Source organism: Syngnathus acus, chromosome 15, assembly GCF_901709675.1.
Source record: "Syngnathus acus chromosome 15, fSynAcu1.2, whole genome shotgun sequence".
Classification (NCBI taxonomy): Eukaryota; Metazoa; Chordata; class Actinopteri; order Syngnathiformes; family Syngnathidae; genus Syngnathus; species Syngnathus acus.
In genome coordinates, this window is record NC_051100.1 from 4,862,547 (window position 1) to 4,875,526 (window position 12,980).

A 12,980-nucleotide genomic window follows, 5' to 3' on the forward strand; every position below is an offset into this window, starting at 1 on the left:
AGAGGGGGACGCTTTTAGAATATTCACACTAAATCCAGCTCGTAGCAAGGGAATAAGTTTTTTTTTTTTGGCATCATTATTTTTAAAGGCGTCTTGCTAAAATAGCTCCCCTCGCTCACCTTTCATAGTCTATTTTTGTGAGCACATAAGAAACACACCAAGCTGTTAAGTAGCCAGCTGTGGCCAGCGGGGGCAGTGTATGACTTTTTTTTTTTTCTCGTTACAACTTTGGGGGAAACAAACAGATGGTGTAAAAGGTGACGCATAACAGACGATGCCGCCGTGACATGAACATGAAATGAAGGCAACGAAGCAGATGAGATGAGAGGCGCACTGGACAAGGGAGGGTTGCCTCCACAGGTGCTTCTTTTTTTTTTTCTGTCTGGAGCGGCTTCTCCGTCATCCCGTATCGGCGGCGTCGCTGCAACTTTCACCCACTTAACCCAACAATTAAGAGATATTTCCGTTCTCGTCACAAACACGAGAAATATCCTTTAATTGTAAGGCTACGGGGGGGTCCGCCACTCCGCGCTCTCTTCTTTCCGCGCGTCTTCCTCCTGAGTGCGCGTCGTGCGCTGAAATATTCATGACACAGACACACACACAGAAAAAATAAATAAAAATCCAGTTGAGGTCAATAAATTGATAGCTGGCATTGATGTTTGATGTGACGAGGCTCCTCTTTACGTGGATGAGTCTGGTCCACTCGTGATGCATCCGTGCTCCGGAACCGCCGCGTCGTCCTCTTCTTTTTCTGTTGCAACTTCTCCAGAAGTGAAGTGTCCTCGCCGTGTCCGCGGGCATCCGTCACGCCACGCACGTCTGGTCACAGTGCAGCAGGAGCGGCGGCGGTGTGGACGTGTGTATCCCCCCACCACAACCCCCCCCCTCAACGCCCCTTTTTCCCTCTCGTGTCATCATGTTGTGCGTCTTTCTCCATCTCCTTCCAGTCTTTTTCTAGTCGGCTCGTCGGGAGAAGCAAGCTGCACTCGCTGCAGTCACGTGATCGGCACGGGACCGTGGCGTGGACTTTCTCCCCCCCACTCCACCCTTCCCCAGTTTGCCTCAGTAATAATTTGAAAGCGTGTGTGCACGCTCCCCCTCCTCTCCCTCTTCATCCTCCTCCTCCTCATCCTCCCGCATCTTCCTCTCCTCCTTCTCCTCACCGGCTGCTGGAGGAGGGCGGGAGCGGCAAGTCTCTCTCACCCGGGCTCGTATGCATGTCCAATCCGTCCCCCTCCCCTCCTTCTCCGGAGCAGCTTTCCCGCGGAACTCATCATTTGACTGGCTGCTTCTAGCGGCTCTGGACGTCTAGCTGTGGTTTTTTTCTTTTTAATTTCAATTTTTTTTAATTTTGTGCTTGAGCGGAGCCCGGGGGGCGGGAGTGTGGTGGTGTGGTGGTGGGTCGCTCCATCCGTTTGGACCAGTTGGACTATACAGGACAGCCAAGCAGTAGCGCTTCTTCCTGTTTTTTTTTTCTTTTTTCTCCCCCCCCGGTTGGTTTTTGCGTTCCTTTTTGGATGAGCTGCTTGCGCTGCTGCATGCTGCCATGGAGCTGCTGCTGGTCTGCCTCTCGTTGTGGATATTGCAATGCAACTCGGCCAAAGGGGACTCCATCATACACATCGGTAAGCCAAGCCGTACGCGCAGGTGAAATGAGAAGCATCAGGCGGAAACGGTTGCGGCGCTCTGCGCATTTCTCTGTCTCCGCTTTTGGGGTTCACTTCATCTCTCCGGGGCTGAAAAGTTCTTTGGTGCATGCCAGCTCCTTGAATGGTCACAGCCGTCCAGCGGTTTTTGCTGCGTGTTTGTGTCACACGTGCTGCTCAAATGCGCATTTGGAACAAGAAGCAACTGTTTTCTGTTGGTGGTGGGAAGGGAGGGGTGGGGGAGTGCGTGTGGGGGGGCTGTGGCTCGGGCTTGCGATAGCCCCGAATGGATGAGGCGTAGCGCCCCGTCTTTATGTCGCCAAGGCTCAACTTCCACCGGGACGTGACTGTCATGTCAATTAAGAGCAGCGAGGAAGGACGTCAGTGGACTTTTTAGCCATGCTAAACGCATAGAGAGCCTCTTTGTGCGCCGCGCACCGGTTCTGCCTCCGACCCCCTCCCATCCCCACGAGAACGAGTCGGCTCCCCTCAAAACTTCCCCTCCTCACCCCCCCCCCCTGAAAAAAAATAATATTGAGCTGCAGTGTTAAAACACCAAACATGTTAGCTGCGCAGTGAGCATGCAGCAGTGCTTCTCACTTTTTTTTTTTTTTTTTTGCTGCAACAGTCTGGGCCAGCAGCAGGTGCTCTGTCATCAGCTTTAGTGCAGCACTGGGACTTCATCCAAGTCGTATTGGCTGATGCACGTCAGCGGGCACCAAATATACTTCTACTTTCCGGAAAAGCCACCCCCCCACTGATATACACCCCGTCTGACAGTGATGCCATAAACAGACAAGCAAAAGGATGGAGAGTGGAGTGGGCTGTTATTTCTTTGCTTTGCCCCACAAACACGTTAACACGCACACATGCATCGAGGGTTGGACCGCCTGTGTCGCTATCCGTGGTCCTGTCACAACAGGCCAGTTTTAACAATTGTCGAATGCTCCCACAAAGCAAAATGGTGGCTGCACATATCTTCTAGAATTCTCCCAGAAAACCACAAATTGTTTTTGTTATTCCACAGGTGCCATATTTGAGGAGAATGCCGTCAAGGATGACGAGATTTTCCAGCTGGCCATCTCGGACCTGAGTCTGAATGATGACATCTTACAAAGCGAGAAGATCACCCACTCTGTCAAGCTCATTGAGCCCAACAACCCTTTCCAGGCTGTGCAGGAAGGTAGGCACATGAACTTTTTCTTTGGAATGTCGCCCTTTAGAAAAATGACATTGGAGAAAGAGAGGGAGGGCAGCAGGGTTGGGAGGAGGGGCAGAATGGGTTGATGGCTTCAAAGTTGGGGCCAGGAGAAGGCAGAACATTTGGAAGGTAAGTTTGCTGAAAGAAAGAAAATAAAAGGTACTGGAAGCTGGGAAAGAAAGATGGACACGTGCAAGGAAGGGATGGGGAGAGGGAAAACAGAAATAAAGAATGGAGGGAAGGCAGAAAAGAAGAATGAGCATGGAAGAACCTAGACAGGGGACGTGGGAAGTATTTGATGAAAGAAAGAAAGAAGGAAGCAGCAAGTGGGTGGGTGGGTGAAAGACAGGTCGGGTGACAGAAAGAAGGGAATAAGGCGTGAGTGAGAGAATTGAAGGGAGGAGGGAGGGCAGGCAGGAAGGAATGAAAAGAAAGGGGAGAAGGTCTACTTCCTGTTGCTGGCAGCGTTGCTGCTGTCTGCATCTCAGCGTGTGTGTTTGCACGCCAAGGTGGCAGTGGTGAGTCGCACTCCACATAACACAAATTCCAAACGAGCAAAAAATGCACTTTCGAATCAAAGGTATGAAAAAAATGCTGTTTTCGATGTGCGTTTCATACATCATTCAATGCACGTTTAAAAGATCAACGACTCGCAGAATGAATGTTGGACGTAAACAACAAAATAATACGTCATTGTTTTTTCAGTGCAAAGAAATCGGCAGCCAAAGGCAGCAATAAAAAAAAATAAAAAAATAAATCACATTTCTTGACTTTTGGGGTAGCTGGCGAGTCTCAATGCAACTCGGTGGGCGCTGCAAAGATAATTTGTCACCGATATTGTTTCATGGCTTATTTCCTGTGGTGGCGCTCCCCGTCGCTAGCGTTGATTGACCATCCGTCTTAATTACACTTCCCACTGTTTTGGAGGTGTTATAGAAACGGCGGAACGTTGAGGGGTGGGGGATCGATGCGAACCCCGCCCTCGCGCGGCATTGATTGACAGGTGGCATAGGTTGACCTTTGGCTTTGCTCTTTCCCGGGCCGCCCTCCCGCCGCAGCGAAAGGGGAGGGTCTGCGAACGACAATGAGATCATTGAGGAAGAACGTCGGCGGTGGCTGACAGAGAGTTGAATAAACATGAGTGGACACGGGAGTTAAGAAGGCCGCTGATGAGGAAAATGTGCTTGCCAAGGGTGGGGGAGGACTTGCAGTGTCACGTTTGTCCTTAGGTGGCTTTCTCGCGTCCTTGCCTGCAAACTTTCAAGTCCTCTTGTGAGCCACGGGACCGATGACTAAACGCATTTGCCACGGAAACCTGCAAAATATTGTCATTGAGTGTCGACCGTCGTGGCGACCGTCGCACGTCCCAAGTGGCACTCGTATCATAATTTCAGCTGTTACGATTAATCGATTGGCAACTCCGTTATAAATGAGGATAAATCGACAAATCATACAATTTCATAACAATACACTAACATCAATATAGTATGTTATATAGTAATATTTCATAATATTACCTTGTGTCCAAAATTCCCCAAACCATGGTTAGGTTGATTGAGACTCTAAATTGTCCATTTTATTTTTTATTTATTTTTTGCTCTATATACACTGAAGTCGGCTCCAGTTGGGCACTTTGACGTTCTCGAAGGCTCAGTAGAGCAGCGAACGCAAAAAAAAACAAGGTGGTTTTCCGCTATTTGGAGTGGATCGTTTGAATAATTGATGGCAACGTGCAGTACACACCTGAAAAAAACCACAGCGGGCCAAAATCATATGCATCACGCTAGTGTGCTACTTGCGTTCTCTTCCTGCGCTTTGACGTATTGCTGCCAGGAAAGCAACATTTGTCTCTTTTACGGTGGTAGCCCGGCCGCCGTGAATACACGACAGGATGCGGAGGCGTTATCTCCCAAGGTGGCAAAGTTGCGCTGATTGATGCGCTAATCCGGGCTAGTGGGACCAACCCAATCCTTGCCAATAGAAATTATATTGCAGTATTGACACTTTTTAAAAAAAAAATTATTGTTACTGTTAAGCACTCCCAATCTCATATTCTCCCTACTAACTTCAGTTTTCGATTTGTAGTGCAGTCCATTTAGTTTCCTCTGCCTATTTTTAAACCTCGGCTGAAATGAGCCCGTTCTAAGGCAATCTCTCATGCAAATAAGCTCACTCCCTCAACAACTTTCCAACCAACGGAACTTTCCCCACATTTTTTAAGAAAAGTTAACTTTGTGTGTTTGAGAGGGAAAATGTTTTCTCGTATTACTCATAAGACTTCAGCACAACCTCAGCAATTGATTTGCAACTTGTAGGTGTTGTACCGGCTCACAGTTTTATTTCTGTTCTCCGAGGTGGGAGGAGATTTTTGGACCACAGAGTAGATTTATGTAAGTTAACTCCTGGTGATAAGAAACTTTGGAGATTGACAAAGTGGGAATGATTTAACGCCTCGGGAGAGAGGAAGAAGATTCATCCTTCGGGGTATCGTGAATGAACAAATTCCAACAACTGGGTGGGAAGATTTTCAGCCTGCCCCTGGCACAATATGGAGAGTCTCAAAAAAAGGAGTGGATCTTTTGCTGCTTGCGTCTCAGAGTAAAACGATGCCTTCACGTTTTTTTTTTTTTTTGGTCAACCCGAGTGAACGACAATTGAAAGCCACTTAGTGCAGGTAGACGCGCGCTCATTCGCTGTGGCTGTAATTTGTTGAGTGTTCTGCCCCACCGAGTCCATTTTCCACCGGCGCCGCCGGCGTGTCACCCCTGCCAAGGACATCTTCATCCCTTTCGGCTTTTCCGTCCGTTTAAGGCGAGCTCCAACTTTTTTTTTTCCCCCCGCCCTTCCCCAACTGTGCGCAATCTGTCATGACAAAAGGTGAAAAGACGGTTCATTTGAAGATGTCGGCACGGGTAATTTCATCCGCCATCTGATTCTCGGGTTTATGACAACTCATTACTCGCCGTGCTCTAAATGTGATGGAACGTTGCCCGTTCACTATTACTGTGCCCGTGAATTTAATAATGCCGCATAAATCTTGGTAATGGATTTGTTTGTTTGGATGTCTTTTCCGGCGGCTCGGGCACACAGGGAAGGGGGCGCGAGGGCCGTGGCGTTTTCGCCCGCCCGGTTAATTACGCCGCGGTTATTTTAATCCGCGTAAAGGTTCTGCTACCCTAATCAGCTAAGTGACGCTGCGGCAGAGGTGGAGTGCACCTTTCACCGTTTAATATCCTCTGTGTTTGCGAAGGGTTAATTCCGAGATTAGTGGCGTGCCGCTGGGGCCGGAAAGGCCTTCCTTGCTGGCCTAAACAATATCGGAAGAGGATCGGAAATGATACTCTCAGTAACACAAAGTCAATTTAAGAGAGCCTTCGGAATCAGGAATGCCGGACGATGTAACAAACTATATTAATACTAGGACCGTTTCCAGGTTTGAAAAATTGCCTCTGAAAATTAGCTAGCTAGCCAGCCAGCTAGCCTACAATACCACCGGAAGAAGACTTCCCTGGTGTCATTGGGGAAATGTTGATTCTGAACCGACAGTCAATATTGCATAATATTGATGGCTTTGTTATGAGTGAAGGCTCAGATACCAAAATCACTGGCCGCCACTGCTCAAGATGGTTACCTGAAGCGCAAATATCCCTGCCAGTTCCTCGCCTCCCCGTCAGCGGCAATTCTCCAAAGTACTCCCGCATGCGAGTGGGCTGTACAAAGCGCCGTGCTCATTTTTATGGACGGGTTTATTCGTGAGACGATGGTTACATGCCGTACAGGTGGGTTATTGTCACGAGGCGCTTGTGAGTTTGCACTTCTAAGCAATTAATCCCCATTGGGCTTTGCGCATTTGCCAAGTTCTGCCGTCCCACGCTACGCAACCGGCGCTTCAACACAAACACGGTCGATGTTGACTCATCCGCCGAGAGAGCACCTGACATTTGCCGGCTCACGTGTTTTCTTACGCGTCATGTTTCCATCGCTATTTGCTGTCGAGTTAGCAGGATAACACAAAACTGACATTTTGCGGCACGGGAATGAGGGGGGGGGGCAAGGGCCATGGAAGAAGCAATTACATTTTCTACGGCCTTCTCCTATGAATTAAGCAAGTCTAGTTGTAAAAAAACATATCTGTACTTTACTTGAGCATGTATTCTGGATGTTTTCTGGAAAAGAATACAGATGTAGCTCTGCTCCCTGGATTTTACAGACCATTAGGTGCACCGTCTTAACTCATTCCCTGGCAGTCCAGTTAAAATGGATTTTTGACGTCTATAGCCGTCATTGGTAGTGAATGAGTTAATGGGCCTCGAACGAATGGGTCTATTGAAAAAGTCATACATACTCTCCTCTCCTTGAAAGACTTTCTGACCGACGGTCCTTCAGAAAGACCATTTCAAGTCTCCCTCCTTTTGCTACGAAGAAGCAGAATCTCTGCTGGTTTGAGCCATTTCCCAGCCTGATGGCCCTCGCCGCACGTCTCCAGCAGCAATCTTAAAGTGGCCTTTGTTTGCGACGCTTCTCCTTGACGTGCCTCTTCACGCTTTGGGCTTTAAAACAGCGCACTGACGCATCCTCGTCTCAAGCCTGTTATTGTCCTTGTGTCATGTCGGACGGTTGCAAATGGCACCGGCGTCCATCTACCTGCAGTTTTTGTAGAATTTGGAATCTTAATCGAATTTGCAATCACATATACGGTCGGCTTCAAAATACAATAAAAATCCGCAGATTTCTGATTTTTCAAAGCGCCAATACCGGCTTGTTAAATTTGTCCGAATGCATGATTGCGGGCAAATCTGCCTTTTATTTTGTAGTATTTCCAGGGTAGCGCTGAATATGTATTTGGATCCTTACGTAAAGCCTTGTTATCGAGACATCGTAGAACTGTGGTAAATTGCAGAAAGATGAATATCTACTTTTATGGTTGGAGAATCGATGTCCTGCCTCCTGATAAGTTGACAAAAACACGTTGAATGGCCGCCGCCTTGCTTGGCTTCAATGGTCTCGTAGCAACACCGTCGCTCGCCTAAGAGCCCGCATGGCAGCCATTCACGCTTTTGCCCGTGCCACTTTGCGCAACAAATGTGCGATTTCTCAGTACATCAGAGAGCTCGGACACGATCATACATCCTCGTCGGAAAATAGTCATATGGATTATGCAGAGTGTCCTGCTTTGCTTTTGTGCACTTTTTTCCCCCCTTTCTACACGTCCTTTAATCATTTAAGGTTCCATCTGCGAGGATGTACCTAGACTTTTTTATCAGGTTATGTCTGAGTGAAGTTGTGCGTGTGATGTGACCTGGAGTACACTTTGAGTTGGCACAGACGTCCTTTTTTTTTTTTTTTTTTAGGAACATCCATAGTCAGCAATGTCTGCTAAGCTGTACCTGGAAATAGAATGGGGAAAGATGGATAACGTGTGCCAGAAGTAGAACGTATGAGGGTCAAGCTCGCGACGTGCATTACCTGCGCTCGACCGTATCAGATTGTGTAACACCATCTTTTATACATGGATGCATCCATTTTCCATAGCGCTTGTCCTCATTTGGGTCACGGGTAATGAGAGTCCGACAAACAAACCTCGATAATTTAGTGTTCAGCAAAGTCTTAATCCTCATAATATTATGCTTCGTTGTCAAAATTTTTGTCATCATAACCAGTTAAAATGAAATTAATTTTCAATCGTCTACTATTATTGAGATTATTATTTAAATTTATGCAGCCCTCTTTTTTTTTTTATAGTACAGTATGTATAGTTTTTGGGTGAGGGCGGGCAGCTCTTTGCAATGAAAGGCTCCGGGTGTTTTTTTTAACTTCCCTGAAATTGTTGATTAATTTCAAAGCTGTCGGAGCAGCGTGGTAAATTTTTGCTGGGCGTTTTAATTTGGGTAAACACAACGGATATAATAGACCAAACCCCTCGAAATACCGTGGAAATAAATGATGGAATGGAGAGAGCGAGAGAGATGATAGCAACGCCTGCTTTGCTTTTGCTTAGCTTTGTTCGTCATAATCCAACCGGCTTTTTTCGCTGCTTTTTCAGGAATTGTGACGTTGGCAAGATCGCGGTGCAAATTTTCACACGACGGCGGGTAGACGTCGAGCGGGCTGATTTTCAGCGTACCGTTTTCGTTCCTCCACATATTTGAATGAAGACACTCGAGGGAAGTCATTGCGCTAATGGTTACTGAGTGGTTTAGCGACTTGGAGGAAGGAATGCGATTTAAAAAAAGTGAATGCAGATGAGGAAAGCGTCAAAGCTCTATTTTCATGTTTGTCAGGTTTGCTCACAGGTGGTCATTAATCTTGCTGCCCTTAGTCTGCTGTCCAATATAATTTATCGTTTACATTTTGTAGGAGCTGGATAGGACAAAATCAACACGTGCTAACATGCTAATATTAGCGTTTTTCCCAAATTGATACGAAGCATTTTGTCTATCACGAGTATATTTATATTTAGTGATTCCTGTTGCCGACAACATGCCGAGTCTGAGCATTAACGCTGCCCTTTAATGTACCGAAATAATGATTCAGAGAAAATTTATTGCACGTCAAAGTTTGAAAAGGAAAAAATACCCAAATGAATTTCTGAAAATTAAACGAATAACTGTGACTGTGTTGAACTTAAAACTGAACTATACTTAACAAATGTTCTGTATTGGATGAAAAAAACAAACTTACAACTCACTGTATTTTAACAGCTCCTCAACAGTGCTGGCAGATGTTTTGGCTCTCGTTTGAATGTTTTGGCTGAGAAGATCAATTAGGTAAACGCTTTGAGATAAGTTTACATTTTGCCGCTCGTCTACTGGGACTTCTGTGTGATAGCGTATTGACTCTGATCTTGTTTCAATGTTGTTCCGCTAATGATTGGCAACCTGACAATGGCGCCCCCTATCAGACCCACCGCACATGTCACTCACGGCCCATTGAGCCGCGTCTTTAACATGCACACGTGTTCCCTTGATATCGCAAACCTCCCGGCGTGAAATCTCATTCCCGTCTCCGCCCGTGACAGATGTCTGCGCTTTGTCTCGACCCCAAACATTCACCTACCTATTCCCCCCCCTGCCCCCAAGACGACTTTCTTTTGCTTCAGTCCACCTGCCGCCGAGCTAGATTGGCCTGTCAATACGGCTCTACCTTTTTGAGTCGGTGAGTCTCCCGCAGGATGTGCGCCGTCCAATCAGATTGCAGCTGATGTGGCCTTCAGCCCTTGCCCCTGCCGATGAGTCACCGTTCCCGCGTTGTCAGTTTGGCCCTCTCCTCTTTTTGTGCTTCATTCTTATTCGGCCGCATGAACAAAAATGCTAAGAGATGATGGAGGCTACGAGATGGATGAATGGGTGGGTGGGTGGATGGATGGATGGATGGATGGATGGATGGATGGATGACTCGGAGAGTTTTTGTGCATCCTGGCATGAAACAATCGTGTATGTGTGTGTGAGTGTGTGTTCCTCCACTCTGTCTATTTGTGCAGGTCCGCTGTACCCAAGATCTTAATTAAACTCTCTCAAGGAATATTTTATTCATTATTCGGAAATTAGAAAAGTCAAGAATATACATGGCCGAGTCTCCTCTGTTGATTAGAAAATAACTACTTCAATGAAAAGAAATAATGGAAAGAATTTCTACGCTATTAATTGATTTTCTTTAGACGTTACGCATTCGTATTGGTCTAGCTTAAGGTAATAGGATTGGATTAATGTCGTTTATGATTAATTAAACCAAATTATGAGGATTGAGTCCAATTTAATTGGTTTCAATAAACCGTGTATTACGATTAGGACAGTTTGTGTAGGTTCGGTGGAGTATTAAAACTAACCCAGGTAAAATTCAGACCCCCAATTTAGTGTCTTCAGTTGTTTCTAAAATGAAGAAGGAACCCAGCGTACTCAGAGAAAACCCACTTGAGGAGCACTTGAAGCTCTTTGTGACTCTTTGTGGGATTTATTGTCTTAAGATTCGGCTTGGTGTGCTGAAGCTTCTCTTTACAGAGATCCCAAAAGAACTCGTTTCTCTGGGACACGGCCTTGAAAGAGGTTTGCCAATAAAGCTTTAAGAGTTCATGTCATTCCTACTGCCGCTAGCAGAAACTGCTGCTCACCAAAATACGGTAGATGAACACAAAACTGGCTATTCCAGTTTTTTATTTTTTGCCAAGTAAGTGCTATGGTGGATGTGCTGAGATAGAAAGCTAGTGGTCATTAGAGGGCCATTCACTTCTAGTGTGTTACGTGTGTGTGTGTGTGTGTGTGTGTGTGTGTCATTTACGAGGCACCACCTGCAACACTGGCAGCTCCAAGACTCTTTAATTCCAGGACAAGACAAGGAGCAGCGAGTCAGCCCCGGAGTAAATCCAACAAGAGGCTGAACAGGACTTGGCGGCGGGAAGGGATCTTGAGAGGGGGAAAAAAAAAAAAAAGGGACGGGGGAATTCAATCGAAACGATGGACTCCGTTCGCCGGGCTTCGTCAATGCTGTGACAGCAAAATGAATTTGGGAGCAATTGTTTGCATTACTGCCCACAGACACGGGGCGCCGAGAGGCACCATCTGTCACCGCAGAGCCCTGTCGCTCCTCCGGGGGGCGACGCGGAGGCTAAGCTGCTGTGTTAGTAGCTCCTATGGATGAAATCAAAATCGTAAACATGGCATTGCGGTACAAATACGCGTCATCACGCTGTTGCATGAGTACGGCTTTTTTAAAAAAAAATTTTATCTCGTATTGCTTTAGTTGGCTTTCTCTTCCGAGCACGCTGTTGCCTGTCTTTGTAAAGGCCACGCTTAGAAAATGGTTCCCTCTAATAACAGCACACGGAGAAAAGACACCAAAGTAGGACACAATGGAAGGTTACAATTACTTTAAATTTGAATAAATGTCATGGCAACAGTTATTGTCGCTTTTATTGCGACTTGTACGACAATCACGACTATGACTATCTATTATTCTACTAATAAACTGCTACTATTGCCTGTTCTCGCTACTACGACCATGACAATTCTAGTTCTAAGTCAATAGAGACATTTATTAAGTCTTAGCTTCCTTTCAGTGTTTTGGAGTTTGGCGCAAATGACTGTGGCACGGTCACCCCCGCTGACGGTGGTTGAGGAGCCTCTAAAGCTGAAAAAGGTCCTCCATCATGCGCCGACCTTCTTCCAGCCGGCTCCGAGTGCGTTCCATTTCCCCGCTCTTACAGCGACTTGCGTCGCTGCTACTTTGAAGGTCTCTCTATTCATAGCGAGCCACATAAAGGAAATAGAAGTACGGTGGAGGGCAGTCCTTACAATAGTTTATTTTTTGGTGAATTTTTGATAAATGCATTTATTTTATGATTACAATAGGGCCACTCAAAATGTGATGCAATTGATCCCTGGGCCAAAATTTGGACACCTTTGCTCTAATAGGCCCACGTTACGCAGCTAGTGACCCGGGGCCATGTGAATGATTCATCGGTTTTCCCCGAAACACAACAGGCAGGTGCATCGACTCACACAATAACATCACCTGCCGAGGAACAAGAGACACACGCGTGGCGCTTTTCTTTGAGGCTTTTTGCAACTGGCGTGCTTTGCTTCGTCCATTCAGGAATGCTCGCGTCGATAAGCGGCGGGAAAACTTAAGCTGTGTATTGTGTTCCGAGCGGATTATTCTCCAACAACACGAGTGTCACGGTACCTGCGCGCCGTCCCCGCAGATGCGCAAATCCCCGCCGCGAGCACGTCCAACAAATGAGGTCTAGGACTGCAACCACAATGCACTTGCAGTGTTGCCGTTTTATTTCGACATTGTCAACCAAATCCGGTCTCATTACTACCACTACTTTTACTGTTACTATTTCTTTACATTTTTATTTGGGTTTTATATATATATATATATATATATATATATATATATATATATATATATATATATATATATATATATATATATATATATATATATATATATATATATATATATATATATATTTATTTATTTATTTATTTTTATAATTACTGCTATTATTAGTTTGACTGCTTGTGGCATTATTACAAAAAAATATCTCCAGTCTTTTTTTTTTTTTCTACTAATGACATTACTTTCATCAATCCTACTGAATTCAGGCACGCACATAAATATCGCGTTGA

General features: G+C 46.0%; 1 protein-coding gene across 1 annotated transcript in view; it reads left to right on the forward strand.

The window, feature by feature from the left end:
- The first annotated feature begins 966 nt into the window (after positions 1 to 966).
- LOC119134446 (glutamate receptor ionotropic, delta-1-like) overlaps positions 967 to 12,980 on the forward strand; it is a 132,235-nt gene continuing 120,221 nt past the window's right edge. The window contains exons 1-2 of the mRNA XM_037271120.1: positions 967 to 1,628; positions 2,677 to 2,832. Coding sequence (XP_037127015.1) covers positions 1,550 to 1,628; positions 2,677 to 2,832 — 235 coding nt within the window. The 5' untranslated portion in view covers positions 967 to 1,549. The remainder of the gene's footprint in view (positions 1,629 to 2,676; positions 2,833 to 12,980) is intronic.